This window comes from Arachis hypogaea, chromosome 5 (genome assembly GCF_003086295.3).
Source record: "Arachis hypogaea cultivar Tifrunner chromosome 5, arahy.Tifrunner.gnm2.J5K5, whole genome shotgun sequence".
NCBI lineage: Eukaryota > Viridiplantae > Streptophyta > Magnoliopsida > Fabales > Fabaceae > Arachis > Arachis hypogaea.
In genome coordinates, this window is record NC_092040.1 from 19,815,975 (window position 1) to 19,829,030 (window position 13,056).

At 32.3% G+C, this 13,056-nt stretch overlaps 1 protein-coding gene across 7 annotated transcripts; it reads right to left on the minus strand.

Annotated features, from left to right (window-relative positions):
* Window positions 1-1,933: 1,933 nt before the first annotated feature.
* Window positions 1,934-10,089, minus strand: LOC112800935 (uncharacterized). 7 transcript variants are annotated; one of them, XR_011881860.1, is made up of 11 exons: window positions 9,931-10,089; window positions 9,490-9,739; window positions 6,745-6,822; window positions 6,119-6,636; window positions 5,343-5,879; window positions 5,040-5,194; window positions 3,694-3,890; window positions 3,469-3,599; window positions 2,993-3,170; window positions 2,806-2,909; window positions 1,934-2,393 (listed from the first exon to the last, which is right to left on the minus strand). XR_011881860.1 is itself a non-coding variant. In XM_025843394.3 (11 exons), exons 1-11 carry the CDS (start codon window positions 10,039-10,041, stop codon window positions 2,323-2,325), a joined length of 2,472 nt encoding a protein of 823 aa, XP_025699179.1. In that variant the 5' UTR covers window positions 10,042-10,089; the 3' UTR covers window positions 1,934-2,322. The 7 variants fall into 7 exon arrangements, 6 of the variants coding, with proteins under 6 accessions (XP_025699179.1, XP_072092912.1, XP_025699183.1 ...); XM_025843394.3 differs by having other exon boundaries at window positions 2,993-3,312; XM_072236811.1 differs by having other exon boundaries at window positions 2,993-3,312; window positions 6,119-6,592; window positions 9,931-10,070.
* Window positions 10,090-13,056: the final 2,967 nt, after the last annotated feature.

Here is a 13,056-nt window from a genome sequence, read left to right on the forward strand (position 1 = left end):
GCCCAACTTTGGGCCAAAATCTTTAAGATTAGAGTTTTAAATTGTATTTTAAATATTTCTAACTTCCCAATTTATAATTTCTCATTTCCTAAACTTAATCACTTATAATTAATTTCTTCCGTTGCAGTACTGGACAGATCTCAACCGATACTGCCGGTCAAATTTTCAGTACACATTTTTACACAGAAAACTGTTTTCTGACTCAAAAAAATTCACTGAGTCCAAATATCACATTTAAATTATCAAATTTCAATTGCTAAATTTTCTAACCATTTCGCTCTTATTTAATTTATTATTTAATTAATTACGATTTGATCGGGTTTTAGAGAAACAACTATTTGAGTAATGATTAAAAACCCTAATTCATTCTCTAGTTATCAATCTTATACTTTAGTACAAATTTATATATATATATATATATATATATATATATATATAATTTTAAAAAATTAAAAATAAAAAATAAATTCAAAATTGTATTTAAGAAATTAAGAACATAATTAGAAAAATGAATTGGAACTTCTAATTTTTTTTATCAATACTCCCGATATATACTCAAATAAATATTGGATGCAGTGGCATGAGTTTGACTTGTGTATAAGACCTAAATCACTAGAAATTAGATAGTTTTATGTATATTTTGGAATTTGGATCCTCATATGTTTGTTTTGGTTGATGTAATGCTATTTTTTAAATTTTAATCCCTCACAACCCCCTCTTGGGATATGTGATGAGTTGCTGCTACTTATAAAAAAAAAAAAATTAAAGGTATGTAACATATTTTAAAGAAACTATCAATTCGGTCTTTATCCATTTTTTAAAATGACAACACGATTTCTTAAGATAAAAACGATTTATTTCGGTTCTTATTTTTTACTTTAGTGATACAACGTGGTCTCGAGTATTTTTTCATCAACTCTGAACAAAAAATGCTGACGTATCATATTTAGAAATAAACAAGAACCTAATTGTCTCAAAATTCAAATTGGTTAGAAATTTATTTGTCCTTATTTTTTAAATAATATCTTTTTTAAATTATTTTTTCATTATATTAATATTTTTTTCAATAAATTATTAAATATATCGTATAATAAGTACAAATTTATTAATAAATTATTTAAATTTAAAAATATTATTTATGATGAAACTAAATAAATAATTCTCAATTCTAATTTTTAAATATATAAATAATAAACATTAAAATATAATTAATACATTAATAATAATATTCCTATAATATACAATTAGTATTATGAACTAGATAATTTTCACAATAAAGTAGAAACTAATGAACACATTATTTGATATATAGTAAAAAAATTTTTGAGTAATAACAAATTTAATTTTTTATCTCTTTAAAATAAATTAATAATTCTATTTGATATCTTTGCACTAAAATACACTATGAATAAGCTACTAATACTAAATAAAATAAAACATGATATATATTTTGGAGACCATTTATAAACTCAACAAATTCAAAGCATCAACAATATTATTATTCTATTAATATTCATATTGTCGTAAGGTTACAGATCGATAAAAATTTATCAATATAAGATAATAAGAATAATATAGATTAATTAAAATTTTCCGTATACTAAAATTTAATTAAATTTACATATATTTTATTATATGTATTATACCATATATTCAATAATTTATTGAAAAAATATTAATATAATGAATAAAAAAATAATTTAAAAAATATTGTTTAAAAAATAAAGACAAATAAACCTCTAACCAATTTAATTTTAGAGACAATTAAACCTCTATCTATTTCTGAACCTAACACATCAACTTTTTCCATTTAACGTTGACGGAAAAACACCCACAAAGACCGCATTGTGTCACAGAAGTAGAGAACATGAACCGAGATGGATCGTTTTTATCTTGAATGACCGCATTGTCATGCTGAGAAATAGAGACCGGATTGATAGTTCACTCACATATTTACAAAGAAAATAAAAATACAAAAATACCACCTCTGTTTACATTTTTCCCCTTAAATAAAGGGCATGTAACACCTAGTAAGTATCTATTTAACCATGTGATTTACATTTTACAATACAAAGGAAAACTCTATATTTGGATAAATATACCCCAAAACATTTCTTAACTGAATTTCTCTACCTATAAGCACTTACTGCGACATTAAGTTATAAGCGAAACTCTAAAATTCAGGAAAGTAATAAATCTGTTTTCTGCCATGAGAATAAGTTGCAAGGGCACTTCTAGAACTTAGGCAAGCAAATCATCCATATTTTGTTAATGAGCTTGATGAGAAAGGAAGAGGAAATGCAAACAGCCACAGGTCCCATTCTAACTAGTCCCCTTCGGAATACTGGAAGTTGAATTTATCTTTAGAGCGCACCCAGGGGTATAAGTAATACCTATCACAACAAAATGTGAACATGTGAGAAACCGGAACCATATAATAAATAAGGAATAAAGAAGAATGTAGAAAACAGAATGCACATAAAAAGAAGAAATACTTTTTTTGACAGGTAAATACCCAAAGGGATGATAGTGAAAACAAATTATTAGTTATATGAAATGGAGGAGATGGAGAGTGGGTGCTCTCGCAGAAGCATCTCGGAAGCCAACACAACCTTATGCATCACTATAAATTGCTATGTTGTTACACATACGAGTGATACTTCGAAATCCATACAAGCATAGAAATAACAAGTCATAGACAATAGTTCATCTTCCCATTTATTCTTATTGACCAAGTATTCCTCTAGATAGACGCTGCAACTAGTTAAGAAAAGTACATATTAATAAAAGCAACACAATCTGTACCTTTTTCCTTAACATCAATTTGCAGAGAGTCCAGTGTAATTATGCCATCTGTCAGTGGGAGTAGTTCAAGCCTGACAGTTGCTATAGATTGAGCTGGAATACACCTGATGCAACCGAAGCATAGCATTTAATCGAGTACTTTCAGTTTAAATAGTTAAAGAAACAAAAACGTGACATGATATGTTACCCGAGCGGAACTTTACTCTGCAACCATAGATGAGTACAACTCAGGCCAGAATTAGGAACAACATCACTTGTAGAAACTGCCTTAGCTTCACTAGTAGAACTTTTTTCCCCATTTTCTTCAACAGTTGACGGCTGGGTGGCACCACTACTCCTTCCACTATTTACTCTTCCTAAAAAATCTGCGAAACCAATAAAAGGACTTCTTGGAGTCGTTGGAGAACTCAAGGAGACCAATGATGGGGGTAAACTAAAGGATGCAGGAGATAGCATTGTTAAAGTTAGATCTTCAGATGTTAAATTTGAAGCTTGCAGAGTTAAGATCTGATCAAAATGAAGCAATGAAGTTAAACTAATTGTCATTGCTAATAAAAGCATAAGATCAACTGTAACTAATATTAAAAAAAAATCAAACTGAGCTAAATGATTTCCAATCCAAAGCTCTAGTTTGAGTTGGAAAGTAGCTAAATAAACAATAACCTGCACAGGAAGTTGGCAGGTTGCATAAGGTCTTGGATATTGTCCTAACATCTCTGATGAAACAGAGATCATAATATCCTTAGAGGTGCATGGTCGCCAACTAGTTTGTTGTTTAAAGAACAACCTTGATGCTAGATTGTTTAAAAGAAAAAGAAAAAGAAAACACCTAATCAGCATGTTAAAAATCATAGAATAGGAAAAGGAGATCGGGCCAAAAGAACCTACCTGTATAATTGCACCGGTATGACACCACAATTGCATACTGATCATTAATCAAAGTAGGGTTTCTTCCATCCAGACTTAATTTTGATGTTCTATTTTGAAATTGTTTTGAAAATTGAGAACTTGTATCGTGTTGAATATTGATACTCTTCTTCATAGAAGTGGCTGGTTTAACGACAAAAGAATGCTCTTCACCTCTCCTGTACAAAAAAGAGAAAAAAAACCTTCTAATAAGATGACGACTATTAGGGTTGATCACAGACACCAATCTTGAGTTAACCAACATGAAAAAATATAATCATGCACTTAAGTAAAGAAAATATTAGATAATCAAATAAAAGTCATGCCTAAAGTAACACAAGTTCATTACATCATTCATCCTATGAGCTGAATATTTTTTTATCGAAAACAATGATACATATATTTTTCACCAAGGTCATCTCAGTTATTTTATGCAATATTAATACACATCATTATTAACAAGTAAATCACACATGCAAAAAGACCAACTAGCCATTATAGAAAGGAAGAGTTCACTCCTTCCTTCTCTTATCCTCTTTCCCATGGCATGATTATCTCAAATTTTGTTTTAAAATTAATGAAACAATTCAGTGAAGCCATGAAAAGTCATCTATTATATAGTTTGCTTCAACTGGAAAAAGAAAAATGAGATAAATATTCAACTCAAGCCTATCTACTATATATAACAGTGATTGAGGGTTTCAAGCACAAGATTTTTTCCCCCTAAAATACCCTTATTTATATATTAGCCATAAACATTTTGAAATTCTTAAGACTTGAACTCAAGACCATTTATTAAGAGAACAAAGTACTTACCATTTTGAATAACCCCATATTTTTTACTATTATACACAACAAAAGGGTGGACTAATATGCACAATATCCACTATTAACAATACCAATTTCCTCTTAAAATTGAGTAGAAATAATATTTTAAAATGTTACTCCATATGCCTGAATATTGCTAGTGCAGAAGATTATATTTTAACCTTAAAAATGATGGGAGTAAAAACAAAGGTAAGCAAATCAATAAATAGTCTTTTCATATATATTATCCCATGCCTTGACATTGTCTATGCTACATATGATATCCACAGATTTGTCTAGTTATATTTTACCACCCCTCCCCCCCTCCACCCCCCTTCCTTTTCCTTTTTCTCTCCCCTTCTGTTTCTTTTGCAGAGAATTTTTCTATTTTTTCATGAGGGTGGTGTCCCTCAGCACAAGAATATGAAACTAAAATGCCAAATTTGCAGCCTAGCATGATATCAAATAAGTAACAATAGAAAGTTGAAAAAAATAATAAGATATTCATTCCAGATAACAACCTAAGGGTTAGATTTGGTAAAGAATGGTCATTTCCAGCTTCAACACATGAAATCAGTAATGATGGCATTGGTTCATTTCTTGTTGTCTCCTCCAAAACAACAGATATTGTATCTATAAATATCACAATATCAGGAACATTTGAAGGAGCGACATTCTGGAGACAACTTAAGAAAAATTAGTCAAGGCAGAACTAAAAATATATGTTGTAGTAAAAGACCAAAAAGAGAAGAATGAGAATATAATATGCAGAGGACAAGAATAAAAAGTCAAATAATTTGATCCAATGAAATCCTAGTTCAGACCTTCATCTGAATACAAAGAAGATCCTCTGAGTTGCAGTCAGCAGCAAAAGAGTGAATCTCCAAAGGTTGTACTATCTCAAGTTTTCTTCTCCATCTTCTTCCTGGAGTATGGAGGCCTTCTAATCCACAACAGACAGAAAATCTTTCTTGCTCCAAAGAGACTCCTCGAAAAGATAGTAGTCCTTCCAATGCAAATTTTCTCCTCAAGTAACTGTTAGATAGGATTTGATCCCTGTTCTCAAGGAAGTTTGACATAGAACTAACTGCTTTTAAATAACCAGATGGACTGCTCATACTTTGGGGTAATGATGACATGGAGTAACGTCTTAAATTAGGAGGAGATTGCAGGCGAGGTGAAAGATTGTTATCTAATGGAAGCATCCAATTTAACAATTCAGCACATGGATCCTCATTTGTATGTTCTACCTCGAAGTGGTCATTGATAGGCAGTTTTCTCTCTGGACACTTTTCAAATTGGAGAACTTCAATACAAGGATCTTTAAGAGAGTCTACACCAACATTCATCTGTAAAAGAATCTGCATCCTTCCATACAAGAACATTAAATTAGATTAGGCAAACGATTGAAAAAAGAGAAGGTTAGACAATTAAAGGGGAAGAAGCCAGAAAATCTTACAAGACTCGGACACAAATTTAACAGAAAATATTACTTTATTTGCATTGAAATTTAAATATACAAACAAAACATCCTTGTTTCTCTGTAAATTTCAGATAAACTAAATGCATCTTCATAGTTTCCAAAGTTTATAGCACATACCACGATGTCTCCATTAGGAAGAGCAGAACACTTAACAGAATCTCTCACCAATCCTCCAGAAGTGGTGGCATTAAAATTTCCTCTATCAATAACCACTCCGGTAGAAGACAATGTAGGCTCTTCAATTTGAATATTTAAAGCCTTTAGGCCATTTGCATCAGAAGGGTTAAAAAAATTTATTGCACTGCCTCTTTTGGACCACAAGGGTTCATCAAATTCTGAAATCCTCACAAAAAAGTGTGAATTCTCAAATTTTTGTAACAACAATTCAGTTCGTCTTTTCTGTGCCTCCATCCTACAAAGGGATTCACCATCAATAAAATCTTCCAGATGCTCTTCAACACTGGTACTTAATTGCCCTTCTCTAGATATTAAATTGTTTCTGTTTTTAATGTTTTCATTTTCTCTCTCAGGGCTTTGACCTACGCCATTCTTACTCATCGCTGTAGCAACTGGAGTAATCATGTCCGTATCCTGCTTAGATGCAGACAAGCATGCCAAGATATAAACTTGTTCACCTGAATTACATGCTTATATTAGGTCTGCTAAACTTTTTGTGGAAGCCAGCTGACCAATTAAGTATATCCCAAAATCAAGATTTATATATTTCAAAAATAGTCTATTACCAGGAAAAAGAAATGAACGGTCAAGTGAGCACAGGGACTGTATATCTGGTACGTGATTCCAGTTTTCAGGAAGTTCCTCTACCAAAAAGATAACAAATTAACAGTTAGATTTATCATGTTTTATATGAAGAGCAATCTCACCCATAACATCACATGGCAGAGAGGAAATACTTAAAATACATAGATTTGTCTAACTCTATCATTTGCTAGAAAAAGCATGTTATAATCATAATTTAAGTCATGTATAAGCTTAAAACAAAATTAACAACTTGTGCTAGGACTAGAAGAGAAGAAGATGACGATGTCCTCATATATAAATTTTTAGCTACATTACAATTCCATGCTGATATCCTCTCTAGAGCACTTGCTATACTTTACAGTCACTATAATGCAACTTTTAAGAATGCATCTATAGTAAGTTCACTTATTATTATAATAACATATAAAACCAATTTCTCCCATTTCATGCAAACAATGACAAATGCTAGTTACTTTCTCCCTGTTCAAGAGTGTCAAGCTATTTAAAAAAGGCATCGCTATCCAGAACCAGATATTCGTCCTCAAGCAAATATCACAATTCATTAGATCACACATCATGCTTCGTAAAGGGAAGATCTTATAGCTTTACTTCAGTAAATAGGCAAAGATTCCAGACGAAAATTTGATAGCACAACTTAATTCCCTCAACCATGAGAACTACCGGATTCTTGGAAATTTACTTCTGCTTTCAATATTTTTAAAGCAAAACCCTTTTTTATTCTTTTTAGAAAGAAAAAGAGCTCAACACAATAAGGTGGAGCATTATCAACAAGCAATCTACACAAATCCATAATCCAAGAGAAAGAACAGACCTCCTAAAAACCACTAAACTGCCAAAAATAAATAAATAAATAACGGATTACATAAAGCAATAAACTCCAATGTCATCTCCAGCATTGCCATAAAAAAGCAATGGAGTCAATTGCTAATGACTGCATCAACCCCTGTCAATGTATTCTAGAATATTTTCTCATTCCTAATCAACTATTTAGATAACAGCAAAGAAACCTATTAGCTTCCGGATCTCTATCCTCATGAACACAGCTATCCAACTCTCAAAGTGCTCTTTCATAGTACTCTGAAAGGTCTAGGTTCGTCTGAATTGCTGGAGCCAAGCACACACAAAATACTCAACAGTTTCAAAATGTTTCCTGCATAGCACATTCAGCATAGCACATATTCATTTATTCCTACTATCAGGAACACCTAGTCTAGCTAGTTGGTCCTTAGTATTGACTCAATCAACTAGCACAAACTAAACAAAAATTCTACCCAGGTAGGTACCAGTCCCTTTTAGACGACTTTGGTAAAGCTATAGCTCGCCACTTATTCTGTCAACTTTGCAGGGCAGCCTGCAACAGTTGCACAAAGGAGTTAGTCGAAGATAAACCTTTTCACTGTCAAATTTTCACACCACTTTGTCCTCCCTCTCTATCACCAAACAAATTGATTGCAAACCCCATGTGGTTGGTTTAACAATTCAAACTCCCATTGGGGAAGTTTCCTCTGTCGTTGAAAGCTCCATATTCAATCCAACCCATTCCAAAACCCGCACTTCCCAACGGTAGATTCTTGTTAGTTTAACACCAAGAAGAGATTTTGAAACGAGACTTTCAGTTTTCCATATTATAACCATGAATCCTCCCAAAACCTTGTTCTTCTCCCATCCCGTACATCCATGGCTAAACCATTAACTATTTTATCTTGCATATGTTGTTCCTTTATTCCAAAGAGGATAATCTTCTTTAGAAAATCTCCACCAACATTTGAACAAGGTTGTATTGTGAATTACTGCATCCCCCACTCCAAGCCCTCCTAACTTCTTCGGCACTATAACAATTCCCACTTAACTAACTCCATTCCTAGCATCCCATCTTCTTACCCCAAAAGAACCTCCTTTGCACTATAATGTGTTTCTAGTAAAAGTTTGGCATCTTATACAGTGTAAGATAATAGATAGGCAAACTATTGATACAAACTTAATGAGCACCAGCAAACCTACTTTACTCAGTACCTTGGCCTTTCAAAGACTCAGCTTAGCTTCTCCGCTACCTTATCAATAACTGATTTTCATGTTTTCACTAGCCTCGGGTTTGCACCAAGTTATATTCTCAAGTACTTCACTGGTAGCTATGCTGACTTACAACCAAGAAGGTCAGACATCTATTGCACCCATTCCCAGTCACAGTTTATTGGGCTCAAGCTTGACTTGTTAAAGTTGATACTCAACCCAGAAGTGATCTCAAAGCACCATATTAGCCTCTTGTAGCTTCTTATTGTCTCTTCATCTTGCGAACAAAACAGAATAGTACCATCCGCAAACTGCTGATGAGACAGCTCTGCACCATTCCTGCCTATTAATGGTGGAGAAATGTGCCCGTTTTTCACTTCTTCAGCTATCATTCGGTTCAGGACATTCACCCCCAAAACAAAGGAACGGTGGGATCAAGTCACATTGTTGCAACCCCCTCTCCATCACAAATGGCTTCAATGGGGCCATTGAGCAGTAATTTCTGCATTTTAGCAAACTTTATATGCTATAACTATAGCATCTTATACACTTAGCAAGAATTTCACCTACTCCATTCAACATAATCATATTCATATCTTAAACTATGAGGAATTGAATAGGAAGAACCAAGCAGCCAAAAATAAATAAGTAATTTGTTAAGGTGATGATATTATAAGCATTACTATTACACATACTGAATGGAATAGTGATGAACCCTTCTTCTATAGAAACATCAAGGTGCTTATTTGGTAAGCTTGGAACAAGACCAGCGATGGTAGCATCATCGCCATGGCGCGCGTGCGAATCCTGAGACGCCAGCTTCTCTAGATTAGACCCAGACGCAGACCTAGGGGGCGGAAGCGGTGTTCGTTCCGAGTATGAACTCGACGAAGACCGCATCAAAAAATTCATGGTGCCACAAAAATAAAGGAGAACGACGCAATTCTGCAAATTCAAAAGGATACGTTTCAGTGAAATGCCATATTGAAATTGCAGTTCCTGATTCTAGAAGTTTCTTTTGTGGAAGACGAAGAGTAAGAAAGTAGAATTGAATTGGAATAAAAAAGCAAAGTGAATGTAAAAATAAGCCTTTTTTTTACAGCAATAATAATAAATTAAACCAAGGAAAAGGTTACCTGTGATGTAAAGATGGAGAACGTAATGTATGTTTGAAGGTGCAGTTGCGAGTTAGATTGGATCATACAAAGCTCTATCACAATCTCATCTTTCCCACACTCATACAACATTTGCAAATAAATCTTTTTTTTTAACTTCTAATTTTAGCAGTTACGTACTTTGGTGTCATGTTCTTCAGTTTATCTATTTTCTTTAAAAAAAATAACTTCAGGTGATTGCTAATTGGACTGATTTTTTTTTTTCAATATGAAAAAATATTTGGTAAAACACGTTAAAATGAATCTGTATGAAATAATAGTATTGATATGGATGGTATTAGAGCAAAATACAGGTTAAATAATAATATTTTATATGTTCTACTTTGTTGTGTTGAGTTTTTTTTTTTAAATTTGTGCATAATATTTTTTTATTTTTGTTATCTATGAAACATAGTTTACTATTTGTATTTTATAATTTTTTTAGTTTTCTTAGCCGTGTAAAACGTTAAGTTATGATTTTCTTTTTATAATATTTTTTTATTTTTCCAAAAACGTAGCCTATGATTTGCTCTTTTTTATTGTTTTTATGTACTTGTAAAATACATGTTGCATTTTGTATTTTTTTTAAAATTAAACGTAAGTTTTTATTTTAAAAATGTAAGCGGTATTTTATTCCGAGAGTTTTGTATATAAATATTGGAGTAAATGGTTAAATTAGTTTCTAAAAGATTATTCGTTTTTTAAATTAGTACCCGAAAAATTTTTTAAATTAAAATTATCTTTTAAAGATTTTAAATTAGTCATGTTAGTCTTTGCGTCACTTTGTTTGTTGATGGTATCAAAATTTGTTAATATAACATATTAAGTGACACTCCAATATACACTTAAGTCTTAAGAGTCTTAATTAACTATTAACATGATTAGTTTATAAAATTAGATCAAATCAACTCCAAATTAGGGGATTCCAATACCTCAAGTTCTCTATTCAATTAAGTTTTGATTTGATCTAATTTCATAAATTAATCATGTTAATATTTAATTAAGACTCCTAAGTGTATGTTTGGGTGTCACTTAGGCTTCGTTTGGTTACTGTCTTCAAAATATATAGACACAGACACAACTATACCAAAAGACACAGACACAGATAGACATAAATTTTTTAACGTGTTTGGTAACAGTGTACAAGACACAACAATTTAATTCAAATGTCCATTTTATCCTTATTAGTTCTCTACCATCATCTTCCACCAACATTAAAGTTGCTGCCACCATAACTTTCTACCACCACCACTGTCACCTGCAATTTTTTAACTTCATCGCAAAATACTATCTTCAACTTTCATTTATTCATCAGTAATTTAATTTTCTCATTTAAAAAAAATGAAACAAGTTGAAATAAATAAATAAAAAAACAAAAATAAGAAGACAGATCTCAAGAATGATGGACAACTATTTTGGGTGTTTTTAGTTTTTTTCGCCTTTCTTAATAAAATTGATTCAAGTAATAGTGGAGACGAATAGATCTGAGCAACACCTGATGAATGTAGAGGAATAAATCTGACCGAAAATGATGACTCATGGTAGTGTGTGAAGAGAGAAAGAGAGAAAAGGAGGAAGAAGAAAGAAGGGGCGTCAATGGTGGCGGTCCGTGACAACGGTATGGAGGGGCACAACAATGGAAAGAGAAGCAGAGTGATGGGTGTGGTGATGCAAAGAGAGAAAGAGAGAAGGAGATGAGAAAGAGAGGAGAGGCAATGGCTATGGCGGTGGTGTAGAAGAGGGACACAGCCATGGAAGAGGGAGGATGGAGGAAGAAATGTGGAGGTTGAAAGGATTTTGGGGTTAGAAACACAGAATAGAGAAGATAATAAGAGAGAAAAAGGGGAATTATGGTTAGATTAATTAGGGACATAGTTGGAATTTAAAAAAAAAGTAGGGATAAAAATGTAAAATTTTGTGTCTTATAAACTGTGTCTCAATGTCTCAGCTAAATGGAGAGACACTAAAAACATGTATTTTGTGTATACTTGTGTACTACCGTGTCCATCATAAATTTGTGTCTCAACAAACAAACGGTGGACATGTGCCACCGTGTCCATGTCTTTAGTGTCTAGAGACACCAACCAAACGCACGCTTAATGTATTACATTAACAAATTTTGACACTATCAACAAACAAAATGACAAAAGGACTAACATGACTAATTTAAAATTTTTAAAAGACGAATTTGATTAAAAAAATCTTTTAGGACCAATTTAAAGAATGAGTAATATTTTAAGGACTAATTTGACCATTTACTCATAAATACTGTTACTACTTAATTTTTTCATACTTGTGAATTTTTTCTAACACTTAGTGGTGTAAAAAAAATTAAGAGAGTGAGATTTTTTTTTTTTGAAAGGGGGTATATATTAAAATTAGAGATGGCCATAATATTCAAAAAAACCAAATTGGTTACAACTGATGGAGATTCTTCCACCCAAATTCTATTTGATGTGGATAGTGCTATTTTTGTTAAGCTATTTGCAACTCTATTACCATCTCTCCTAGAGAGATTTGTCTACTTCTGAACCTATACAAAAGGCTTTTACAATTTAACACTATAAATTCAAGATTGTTTAAGAAGGGAATGTCTTTCTCTATAACCCTAATTACGTTTATGCTATTTCCTTCCACCAAAAAGTTAAAAAAACAACCTTTCAAAACCAGATTCAATCCCAAAAAATATACCATTTGGAGCAAAAGTTTATGTCTCTGATTCCTCTTTTTTTCAGGTTAAATTTTGTGGGTAAAACACATGAGATTAATCTCCAAAAAAAATTCAAAGTCCTTTGGCTTGCTTTGGTTTTTCAGAGTTATTTCCAAAAGAAGTTCAAACACTGGTTTGGGTTGCTTCCTTGTGCTGAATTTTTGGGTTGGGACCTGCTGAGATGGTACGCCTTTTGAACCTCAAACTCTTTTGTTCTAGATTATTTTTAATAGTAGCAATCTTTTCGTTGGTTGATGTCAAGTAGTAGTTTTAGAATTTGTTCTGCCTTAAATTGTAAGAAAGTCCGTTTAGTTATCTCCTCCTTCCATGTTAATGACTCTTGATCGATGAGGTTTTTCACTGTGACTTCCTAATCAAAATTAGAACAAGAGTTCCAG

Bases quoted from the DNA above. Each gene is read 5' to 3' on its own strand.
- LOC112800935 (XM_025843394.3), bottom strand. From the start codon at position 10,041: ATGTTGTATGAGTGTGGGAAAGATGAGATTGTGATAGAGCTTTGTATG. The intron at 3,891-5,039 runs GTTGTTATCTGG...TTTTTTGTACAG, and splicing joins TTACCAAATCTAACCCTTAG to GAGAGGTGAAGAGCATTCTT. The intron at 3,313-3,468 runs GTTATTGTTTAT...CATTTTGATCAG, and splicing joins CCTGCCAACTTCCTGTGCAG to ATCTTAACTCTGCAAGCTTC.